An 11,952-nucleotide genomic window follows, 5' to 3' on the forward strand; every position below is an offset into this window, starting at 1 on the left:
AAAGGTATTATCCAAGAGGAACATCTTCCCTAGACTTGTAGTTTCCATTAAATGCTCTTTTAATCTGTAACGTTTTTCATTTCTTTGGAATGAGCTGAAAAAAATCCTTCTGCAATCAGAGATTACTTTTTTCTCCCTCTCTCTTTCCTAACTTGTCTTTCCTTTATTCCCAGCAACTGCAGAACAATGAAAATGGTTATCAAAAGTAAGCAGAGGAGTTGTTACAGAGCAGTTGTTTAATCTCATCATTATTCCAGGGCATACGTGGAATTTATGGAACATTTATGGAAGCTGGCCCAAAGTCTTTCCTTTTAAATGCCTGTTTCTCTGATTTCTACAGGGAATGAATAGGAAAACACACTCACAATGTGGCAGTTGATAGAATCACAGGAAGGTTTGGGTTGGAAGGGAGTTTAATTATCCAGTTCCACCCCTGCCATGGGCTGGGACATCTTCCACTATCCCAGGTTGCTCCAAGCTGGCCTTGGACACTTCCAGGGATGGAGCAGCCACAGCTTTTCTGGGAACTGGGAATGCCCAGCTCATGCAGCTCCAATAACCAAGCAGCAGCTGCAGAACTCAACACTTTCCTTTGCTCCAGGGAGCTGGTTGGCACTGATGCCTTGGAAAATGAGTTTGTATAGTGGTTCCATGGGATATCCCAGCTGTAATCCTGACTTCCCTGTCATTCCAGGTCTCCTCCAACCCCCCTGGAGCTGAAGATGGACGTGAAGAGGGTGAAGGACTACCTCTACTGGCTGTACTACCAGTACCAGCTGGTGACATGCAGCTACGTGCTGGAGCCCTGGGAGCAGTCCATGTTCCACACCATCACCGTCACCGTGGTGGCCATGGTGGTGTACACAGCCTACGTCTTCGTGCCCATCCACGTCCGCCTGGCCTTGGAATTCTTCTCCCAAATTTTTGGGGCCCAGCCCGAGAGCACCGTGGTGAACTGAGCCGGCCGCAGCAGGGCCCAGCAGCTCTTGCAGCTTTGTGAAATTGTGTTCATGCTGAAGTTTGGCACTTAGGAAAACCCTGCTTGCTTCACCACCGGGGCTGGAGAGCAGAGCGGGGCGCTGAGCACAGCCCCTCTTCCATAAACACTCTGGGAATGGGACACACCGCCTGGAATGGCACAGGATGCAAGCAGCTCCCGCTTCCAGCAGCCTCATTGAACCACTCTGGCAGAGACTGTTCTGGGGGCTCATCACACACCAAGTTCTATCGACACGGTCCAGTGGCCATGTTAGGGGACATTAAAAAATGAGGATATCCAGCAGGATTTGAGTGTTCATATCTGGCTGGTTACTGACTTCCAGGCTTTAATGCATGGGAGAGGAAACTGGAACAGAAAGCAACAGGAGGATGAACTTCAGTCCAGCTTTTTTCATGCCTAAGTTTCTGCATCTGAGTTCAGATGGTCTAAAATATTTTCTTTTTGAAAAAAATGCTCCACCTCATCTTGCAGTTCAGTGAAGATGACAGGAAGAAGCAGCCCTGCTCTGTCTCAGTGCCCTCCTGCCTGCTCTGCTGAAAATCAAGTTCTTTTCTTGCTGCTCCCACTCACCACGGCAGCAAAGTCAGCACCGGGGGAAGAAGATCCAGAGTGGAAATAATATTTTAATACCTGGAGGGAAGGCTGAGTGCTTCAAGAGATCTCCTTTACAAAGAAGAAATTAGATTTATTACCATTGCCTGTGGGGAGGTTTTGGAACAATGGGAGGTTTGTTTGGTTTTCACTTTACACCTAAATCAAATGTGGATGCCAAATCATAAATTACAGCTGCACACTGCACGTCTTTACCAGCTGATGCTCCTGTTAGTAGAAGTGAGAGGTGCAAAATGTAAATAGCTTTCAAATGATGTTTGCACAGTTCTAGATTTTCCCAAAAAAAAAAAAAACTCTTAACTTCTTTCTCAAGCTGCAGTGGGCTCCTGCATGCTTCAAAGCACAAGTTTGTTTGGAAACGAAGACATGTGATGAAGGTTGCACAGATCTGAACATGTGTATGCAGTTTTTTCAGCAAAAAAATAAAGTTTTATTCTTCAGAAATGACCTCTGGCCCCATGACTCAGCTCTCTTGTGCTTTCCAGTCATTCATAAATATTCTGGATGTGTGTGGGCCACGCTGGCACTGTGGCAGATGGATTATATTGTGGTGAATGTTTCAGGGTGAGGTTTAAGCATCCTTTAAATGGACCCAGGGGTGAACAGAGCCGTTCATCCTCACTGGTGCTCCAGCCCAAGACCTCTCCCATTTCTGGAGGGAGAAAAAAGCCTCTGATCTGCTTCAAATTAAGGCATTAACAAATAAATACCTGAGTGTGCTGGGGGCTCAGCTGAGAGGTTTAGGCTCCAACAGGAGCTGTCCTGACAGTTTATCAGAGTGGGGAACCTGCAAATATGAGGTGCCAAGCTGTAATCACACTTCGAGTCACAAACAGGGCATCTCAGGAGATGAAAAATGGCTAAACCTGTGACAAATCCTCTGAAAAGGGTCCGTAAAATAGACCAAAAGGTACAATCCCAACGCTGGAGGTGAAAAACTATTTACTCGGCCAGCTGGTATAAATTCTATCTCCAAAGATTCTGCTCATCTAGACAGTATGATGGTGTGAATGCCAGGGCACTTCCTCATCAGTCCTGTTTCCATTATTTTAAAATTCCTTAAAAAGTTGGTTTCTTCCCCATGACATCAAACACAACTTTTGGAGTTCAAGGAGAAGCAGGCTTTTACAGGAATGCAAAGGTTGGAGCTCCTATCTCCAGGAGCACACACCCGATGGAATATTGCTCTTTAAACATTTCATTTGGCAAACAGAGCACGGGGAGGGCTTTGTTCAGGATTTCCATTGCCCTCCCATGGTGGGATCCATGCAAAGCACTTCTCTTCCTTATTGCGCCTGTTCACTGTGTTAGACTTTGGGAGGTGCAGGAAGGGGCAGAAACAGCAGCAGGTGCTTTTTGGGGGGGTCCCTGCAGCCTTAATTGGGTGGAAACTAATTTTTTGTGTGAATTCTTCAGCTTCTTGACTAAATTTTAAAGGTTTTAGGCAAGAGGTATTTACTAGGAAGGAAAGAAACAGCTGCAAACAATCTCTGCTAAAAACCTTTTGAGATTTCCCCAGCCCTTTTCACTTCTCCTTGCTACCAGAAAAACTGGAATAACTCTCCCTACTTGATATTCCAAATCAGTGGGTTCCAGCAGGAGACTTCAGAGGATTTTTGGCACTCAGCAGGGAACAGAAGCATTTTTTTCCCCAACTAAAAGAGAGAGGAGGTGAGATAACACTTTCGACAGCTTGAGACCACAGCACAGCTTAGGAAACTTCCAGCTCTGAATTCCTTTTCCCTGGGGACAAAACCATTCCTGGACAAAGGGAAGAGGTTTCCATGGGGTCACAGCTGCACACTAAGGTGCGAGGGTGGAATTTTGGAGCTCCCAGTAACACCAGTATGCCCAGCACGTGGCTGACAGCTCTGTTGTGAAGGATATGATGTCAGGCTCTTTATAAAACACTCTTTTCTCCTGCTTCATTATTGCTCCATGTTAATTGTAGTTAATTGCTCCACTGTGCTAATTGTGGCGCAGGCTGAGCACAGCAGCTGGAAGTTTTCATACCAAAAAGAAGCCAAATGAACAGAGCAAACAGAACCAATAATCCAGCAGTGAAAACTGGAACAAAAGCAGAACAGGAGATGATCCAATTCCAGCTGCATTGACCCTGAAAGTACAAATGCCCCATTAATTTAAGGGATGGGAAATGTTGGGGCTCAGCTGGCCAGCACCATACACCTCTTGTTTAAAACTCATTTTCTTAATTTCATCTAATCAGAGCTCGCATTTATCCTGCCATAAAGGTTTCCTGGCCAATTTCATGGATCACCTCCCAAATCCATTACTGAGGGCCACAACACATCCACATGCCCAGACCATGAACCTCCAGAACTTTCCTCCCGAGGCCCCTGCGGCAGCTTTTACCCAAAACTATTAAAAACACTTTCCCAAGGACCTTTCCCTCTGTGCTGTTCCCCAGGGAACACAGGGATCAGGATCACCAGCAGTGCCCCTGCATGTCTGAGTGTTCCATTTACACAGAGTTCCAGGAAAAATTCCTGTGCTTATGAAAGTTTGGAACCTTAAAACAAGTCCATTTTTCTTTTTAAGGTTTTCTCATTGTTGTGATTCAGCCATAATTTAGAATTCTTCATTTGAATGCTCCACTTCTAAATTTAATTCCCTAATTATTTGGACGTTGGGGAAAAAATCCACACAACTACTTAAGCCGTGGTAAAAGAAGCCCAGCAGGTGTAGAAGAGTCAGCAGAACCACATGAACAGCGAATTACACTTGTGGAGCACCAGTGAGAGCCAAAATTGGGACAATTCTCACAGATGAATTGCTGCACCCCAGGGCACAGACGTGGACAAGTGGCCACGTGCCAGGCTGAGCACTGAAATTAAAGCAGAAAAGGCTGATTTGCAAATGAAATATTACTGAACGTGGAATAACTTCCTCTTAATCACACAGAATCATCAATATTCAGCACTGCCACAAAAGCAGCGCTGTCCTCTCACCCCTACCCAAATAATTTCAATTATTTTTTCCTCAAACACCAAACAACAGCTGTATCCTGAAATCCTAACGCAAACTGAAAAACTGGGCAGTCAGGAGCAAAGCTGGACTCCTCCTAAAGTGCAGATGCTCATCTCCTACAGCCACATCAAACCACCCAAAGCAGCCCTGCTGCAAACTTGTTGCAGTCAAGGGAATCAAGGGAGATGAAATTAGTGAAATGTTCTGGGAAAATAATCCCAGGAAACTGAAAATTCAGTGTTTGTGAGCTGACAGAGGAGGTCTGATGCCTCCTGAGGTGCTCCAGAGGCTGGATCTGAGCTTGTCCCACTACACCACCAGGAAAAGACAAGAGGAAATGGGTTCCTCTTCACTCTGTCCTTACACACAGCAAGGAAAACACAGCCTGCACTAAACAAAGCCCCTTGGTTCAAAGCATGATCGACTTTGTCCTTCACAGTCCTTCCAATAAGCAATCTTTTGCCTGAATTGGAGGAGCCCAAATCCTGAGAATATCTCCAGGCAACTTCCATGGAAACTCCCTGGCTGGAAGGCTCTGATTCACGGGTGGAGGTAAGAATTAACTCCAAGAATTCCCACTTGTCATCATCCCTGCCTGCCCCACCCTTATTTCAACAGTTGCTCCATCAGGACAGGTAAGAGCTGATAAACTCTGCTGATCCTGGGGTTTCAGTACAGCCAGGATAACCAAGGCCTCCTTTTTGTTGGATTAAGGAGCTCCAAGCTCAAAACAGGCTATGGAAATTGCTTTCTGTGGCCTAAGATAAATTATAGCCCCCCTCAATTGCCAGCACGCATTAGTCTGGGTTTAAAAGTGGAATTAAAACCATGCACACAAACCCTTTGCATCAAAATAAGGATCTCAGTGCTGGAATGTGCTCAGGTAAGAGGAAAAAGTCAGGAACCAGGACAAAGAGGAGAGGGGAAATATCCACACGATGGAAAATAGGGTAAATTTGACAAATCCATACAAAAAAAACCCCAGATTCTGCTTTTCTTACAACGACTGAGCAAAGAGGGAGGAAATGAAGGTAAATTGTGGCAGGGTCAGGAACAGATCCATTGTCAGCCAGGGTGCTGGTCCCGTTACTTTTCCTGGCAGCTCCTATCTTTGCTTTGTAATCATGGAGTGGATCAGAAATACCTCTTTATTTCAAGGTCATACTCACGGATGAGTTACACTCTGTGAATTTTTAGGAGCTGCAGGTACTAAAAAAATGAACAGGAGGAGAAAGCGCAGGTAAAATGTTCATCATGGAGAATGTGACACGGAACAAGTGAGGCCAGGCTCAGGATAAAGCAGCCCGACGTGGAAAGGGTTGGGATGGGATTGCAGCACTGTAATTAAAGATGGGGAGCAGCAGCCTCGCCCATCAGGCTGGCAGAGGAAAGGGCTTCCAGCAGTTCCTTGCGTTTTCCACAGCCACCAGTTGCACAAGAGCGAAGCCTCACTGAGGCACTAATTATCTGCCAAACGCACAGAGATTGAGTGATTTATGAAGGAACAGCTCAAAAAAAGATGCTGCAAACTAACTCAACACATCCAGCTCTGGACATGATGATGCCTTGCTCAGGGAAAGTTTGGGACATGTCTGGTATTTCACTCCAGGTAAATAATACATCCCAAGAAGTTTTCTCCACACACTTTTGGTTTCCCTTTCCAATATTTCTCCCCACGTGAGAATTGAAGGTGAACTCAAGTGGAATCAGACTGGTACTGAGGTGTGGGTACCTCCACCCAGCTGTCTGTGCTGCCTCAGGCTTGCTGTGGAGATGCATCAAAAAAATCCAGTTTGCTGCCTGTGCCCAAACCTTCCACAGCTGGCTACAGGTGCCTCCCTATGCTATCCAATAATCTGAGCTAACTGGAATCCAAATTTTGGCTAATTTTGGTATCCAAAAGCTCTTCCTTATCACTGATGCAGTTTAGTGGCACCAAAATACCTCAGAGCCCCACACCCAGTGCAGTATCATTTTTTAATTTGGGATTGGATATTAGGAGAAATCCTTCCCTGGGAGGGTGGGAGGCCCTGGCACAGGTTGCCCAGAGAAACGGTGGTTGATCCATCCCTGCAAGTGTCCAAGGCCAGGTTGGATGAGGCTTGGAGCACTCTGGGATAATGGAAGGTGTCCCCATGGCAGGGGGCGGCACTGGGTGATTTTCAAGGTCCCTTCCAACCCAAACCATTCCTCTCCAATCCCCTCCATCCATCCATACAGGACTCGGGCACTGAAACAGCCCCTTGCAGCAGCCCTGGCTCCATGGCCTCTTTTCCCCAAGAAATCTTCCATTGCCAAAGGAGCAACACTGGGATCATCTTTCCTACAAACACAGATACTCCTAAATAAATAATGAGCTGCAGCACTGGGATCAGCTTGGGAAGCTTCCACTCCCTTGGCCATACAGTGAGTCCTGGTTTTGCAATGCTCTGGCTGAGCAAGACCTGCACAGGCACCTTTTCCCAGGGATGTGTCAGCACTCCGTGTGCCTGTGCCAACAAGGTGGGAACAGTGGGAAGAGAGATCCATCCCACGACAATTGTGACATCTCCTCCTGGGAACTTATCTCGCTGAATAATTGTAAAATGCAAGTGCCATCAGAGAGGACTGGAGCAAGCAAAATAAAACAGTGAATAATTAAGAAGAAGGAGTTAATTGTCATTTCATTTAGTAAATTCCATTTATTTCAGCACATCCTAGGTTACCACTGGGAAGATGCTTAATGCTGCAATGTCCCAGTGGTCTGGTGACTCCCTGGGTGGACAGAGTATCCCTGTCCTCCTCATCCTCCTCCCACTCCTCCTTTTTCCATGTTTTCCTTCCCTGACTGTTTAAGCAATCTTCATTCGCTGAACTGCATTTTTGCCATTTTCCCTGGTTTTGTCTCCAGCCAGCCAGAGTGAGGCAAGGGAAGTCAGGAAAGTGAAGTCTAGGAAATGTCAACTCTACCCATAATTTCTATGTACAGCTTTTGAACAGGCATGATGTGCAATATTTTTACCTGCATTTTGCTCTTCTCACACTCTCTCATCAGAGAACTCAAAGTGAAAATGTAAATTCTGTGAAAAATACACTCATTTTCCTGATCTCAGAATTACAGAATCACTGAGGTTGGAAAAGATCTCCAAGATCATCAAGTCCAACGTTCAACCCACTAAACCATATCCCGAAGTGCCACATCCAGTGTTGTTTGAACACTCCAGGGATGTGACCCCACCACTACCCTGGGCAGTCCATTCCAAAGCTCAACCACTCCTTCAGTGAAGGAATTCTTCCCAATATCCACCTGAACCTCTCCTGATGTCCACACTCAACGCTGGTGTGGACCCTCTCCCAGCAGCTCCCAGCTCACCCCACCCTCTCACCAGGATTCCTTTAATGGGACGAGATGTTTTATCTGGGACACGGAAGAGTACCAAAGGCAAGAGGAAAGCAAACAGCTCCTGTACAATCATCCTCAGATCCTTCTCGTGTTCTGATGAGCAAATATTTACCTTTTTAAAACAATTATTTCTTAGTCTGAGGTTCAGGCCTAGTGCAGCCTGGTAACAAACACACCAGGACTAAAACAACACCTCCTGGCTCCTGTCCATGCTTTTCCTTAAAGTGAAACCTTTGCCATGGCTGTCCGTGGTTATCAAGGAAGATTAGGCTGTAATGTTTGAGTTATCACAGGAGGATTTTCCCTTGCAATACCCACAAGGTCCAATTTCATAGAATCCCAGAATGGTTTGGGTTGGAAGGGAAATTAAGTCCCATCCCATCCTACCCCTGCCATGGGCAGGGACACCTCCCACTATCCCAGGCTGCTCCAAGCCACAATGTCCAGCCTGGCCTGGGACACTTCCAGGGATCCAGGGGCAGCCACAACTTCTCTGGGCACCCTGTGCCAGGGCCTCACAGGGAACAATTTCTCCCTCACATCTAATCTAAATCTAATGTCGTTAATCTGGGATGTCTCCTTGTTTGAGCAGCTCAATATGGTTTGGGTTATTTTGGTTTATAAAGGCTACTAAGAACAATTCCGCGGTTTGTAAGCCCGTGACAGCAGTGGTTTTTAAAAGGTTCCAGGGATTTAGGAAGCAGAGGATGCCCTTCAGTGCCAAACTGCTGCGTGCATCCACTGTTCCCCTGAGTGCACAAACCCAGCAGCTCTGCCCCTGGCACAGTGAGCATCCAGCTATTCCCAGCTGCTTCAGCAGGGCTGGGAATTATCCCCCTCTGCTGACACAGGGCAGCACTTCCAGAGGTATCCCTGCACTGCATCCAACATGTTTTACGTGCAAGTTTCACGCACACATGAAAAGGAAGCCAACCCACAGGTATTTGTGCTGTGACAACGCTCATTAAAGCTGCTGATGCAACACAGTTTCATCTCCATCAGCTGAAAGTGGAATGTCACAATATCCTGATCCCCGTCACAAAGCTATTTTAAAGGAGTTGTTCCAGCTTCCCTTGTTCCTGCCCCTGAAGCTCAGCAGTGATAATGCTCGTGGCTCACACTACAAATTGGATTGCTAATTGGATTCCTCACTAGAACTGAAGAAATAGGCAAGAACTGGAAAATAATTGGAACATTATCCCAGTAAATTTAGTGCAGGTGAACTCATGGCGAGCAGCCCCTGGAAGTACCACGTCCCAGTGGAATCAGGGCATGTGTTCCTCCCATTCAGACACAGAGGACAAGCTGAAGCAGCAGCCGAGGCACGGCTCTGTGTGTGCTGCCTTGCTGAAATTATCAGTTTGCAACTTCCCAGCTGCCATGCATGAAAAGCAAGGAGAGCCCTGCTTTCTCAAAGGAATAGACCACTTGGGGATGTCTGGTTACAACCAAACTGGGAGCTAGATCCTGGAATAAACCTGGCAGTTGCCACCCCACACACAGGCCAGGCACAATCTGTTCTGCCCAAGAATGTCTCTGGTGGCACTGGGAGCTGCTGCCTCCACCTTGGAGCCTACAACAGCTCCCTTTAAAAGCCCTGCTTTTAATTCCCCTCTCTGAATCCCGGTGACTCTTCTGTTGTCTGAATGGAAACTGCTCCGTTCCTCCAAACCATGACTTGGTGCAATAGGAAGAGGAGCAAAATTGTCAGGAATGTGTGAACGCTGAGGACCTCAGCGGCTAAAAATACAGACTGGGTGTCACCAGGATCCTCCTATAAACTGGGCACCAGTAAAGATCATAAAGGTGTTTTATTGTTATTGCACAGCCCTTCCCCTGCTTCCATCCAGATGCTGTTGCTAAAATCCTACAGTTAAACAAGGGTATTTTTACTGTTTGTGCCTTGGAGCTGCTGTGCACACTGCTCTGAATCCCAAATTTATTTGAGAGGGAATAGTAAAAAAAAAGTGTAGAACACTGTGTTTGGTCCTGTTCTTAAATTCCTGGGAGTTTTATACCGAAATGAGCACAGGTAATGAAAACAGCAGCCCAGAACAAACCCTCTTTGGGAAGGTCACAGCAGCTCCAACTGGAGGAAAAGTCCCAGGAGCTCCTCGAGCAGCTGCAGCACCTCCTTTCCTGGATCCAGTTTATGTGAGGGAATAGTGACCTCAGGTGTCTGTTAAATTAATCACAGGAATCTTTCCCGTTTTACTGTTCTAATGGACATTCCTACTGGAAATGAAACTACTGGGAGCTGTCACCACTGGTAAACACTCTCCTGGTGTTTCTAGCCTTGGCACTTGAGCTTTCCCAAAAACACCGACAGGTACTTTCTTGAAGGCCCAGCCACCTGCAAACAAGCCTGAAAGCAAATCAATATTGAAACCTGGTTTTAAATAGTGTTAACTTTTTTTAATTTAACCTATATTTAAATGGTGTGCTTGCTGTCCTTTCCTATCACTCAGATCCTTTAAATGCTGTGAAAGAATATGGCAGTAGAGGCAGAAAAGTCCTATATAAAATCCATATAATATTCACTGAAAAACACATAAGAAATCAGTGCAAACTGATATTGTCTCACTAGGGGTGAGATTCAGGCTGCTTTGCTTTTTACCTTGTTTATTTTGTGCAAAGATATAAATTTCTTTATATCTTTGCACAATTTAAAACACACAAATTTTCCACGAAGCCAGAGGACAACCAGAGCCTGCAGAGGAAATACAGAGTACCTTGGTGACTACAAAGAACCCAGTTCTGATATTAACTGAGGCTGTGCCTTGAGCTGAGGTGGGGTTTGATATATTTGCACCAAAATTAGGTGGAAACACCTGCAGTTGAAAATAAATCTGCAATGGAAACTTTTCAAGCATTATCAGGAATTCTCCTCCCAGTGACTTCAAAGATGTGGCTTCCATAAAGGACAGGCTTTGTCCTACCCCTCTCCCAACGCTAGACTCTCCAAATGCCAGCCTGGAAGTGTTTTATTTCCTAAATCAAAGAAATCAAAGATAGAGTGATTCATCAGGGCTTGAAGTAAAAAATATATAACATCCACTGTGTAGCAGAGGTTCTGAAACAAAACTACAGTGCAGGGAAACTCAATTTTTTAAATTTTGCTTTTTCCTTTCATTGTTTTTAATAATGTGGTCCACAGTAAGTCTCCAGAGAGGTCTGCAAAGAAACTTAATTTCAAAGGAGCAGAAGTGAGGAACAGTGTGTGAACACAAGCAGCCCACCAAAGAAAAATGTGCCAAAGAATTAAAAACACGGCAGACAGCTTGACAGGCTGTGATTTTCAGTCCCTGAGTGAAAGAACTTTTCCTTTCCATCGGGATGTTACCACATTAAAAAGGGCCACACAGCGTGTTGATGCAATACTACAGTGCAGGGAAACTCAATTTTTTTAAATTTTGCTTTTTCCTTTCATTGTTTTTAATAATGTGGTCCACAGTGAGTCTCCAGAGAGGTCTGCAAAGAAACTTAATTTCAAAGGAGCAGAAGTGAGGAACAGTGTGTGAACACAAGCAGCCCACCAAAGAAAAATGTGCCAAAGAATTAAAAACACGGCAGACAGCTTGACAGGCTGTGATTTTCAGTCCCTGAGTGAAAGAACTTTTCCTTTCCATCGGGATGTTACCACATTAAAAAGGGCCACACAGCGTGTTGATGCAATTCAGCTTTATTTTTCTCCAGCATAACCTGCAGGAAGCAAATGCTGATCCACAAACAAACCTTGCTATCACAGAATCACCAAATCACACAATGGTTTGGGTTGGAAACGACGTTAAAGGTCATTTAATTCTGACCCCTGCCACGGCGGTTCCTCTCTTCCAAAGGGCGGTTGTGATACATCACAAATGGAATATAAACCGAACGGGTTGTACCAGCTCCTCCTTGCAAATCAAAGTATCATTTCATTCTTAATTAATGAAATGTAACAGCGTAGGTCCCTCACAATTTCCGCCCG

General features: G+C 45.6%; 1 protein-coding gene across 1 annotated transcript; it reads left to right on the forward strand.

Moving 5' to 3' along the window:
* Positions 1-693: 693 nt before the first annotated feature.
* On the forward strand, positions 694-2,059 carry SPTSSB (serine palmitoyltransferase small subunit B). Its single transcript, XM_017734349.1, has one exon. The coding sequence runs from the start codon at positions 723-725 to the stop codon at positions 957-959; it is 237 nt and encodes a 78-aa protein (XP_017589838.1). The 5' UTR covers positions 694-722; the 3' UTR covers positions 960-2,059.
* Positions 2,060-11,952: the final 9,893 nt, after the last annotated feature.

This window comes from Corvus brachyrhynchos, unplaced genomic scaffold (genome assembly GCF_000691975.1).
Source record: "Corvus brachyrhynchos isolate BGI_N302 unplaced genomic scaffold, ASM69197v1 scaffold544, whole genome shotgun sequence".
Lineage (NCBI taxonomy): Eukaryota > Metazoa > Chordata > Aves > Passeriformes > Corvidae > Corvus > Corvus brachyrhynchos.

Bases quoted from the DNA above. Each gene is read 5' to 3' on its own strand.
- SPTSSB (XM_017734349.1), top strand. From the start codon at position 723: ATGGACGTGAAGAGGGTGAAGGACTACCTCTACTGGCTGTACTACCAG.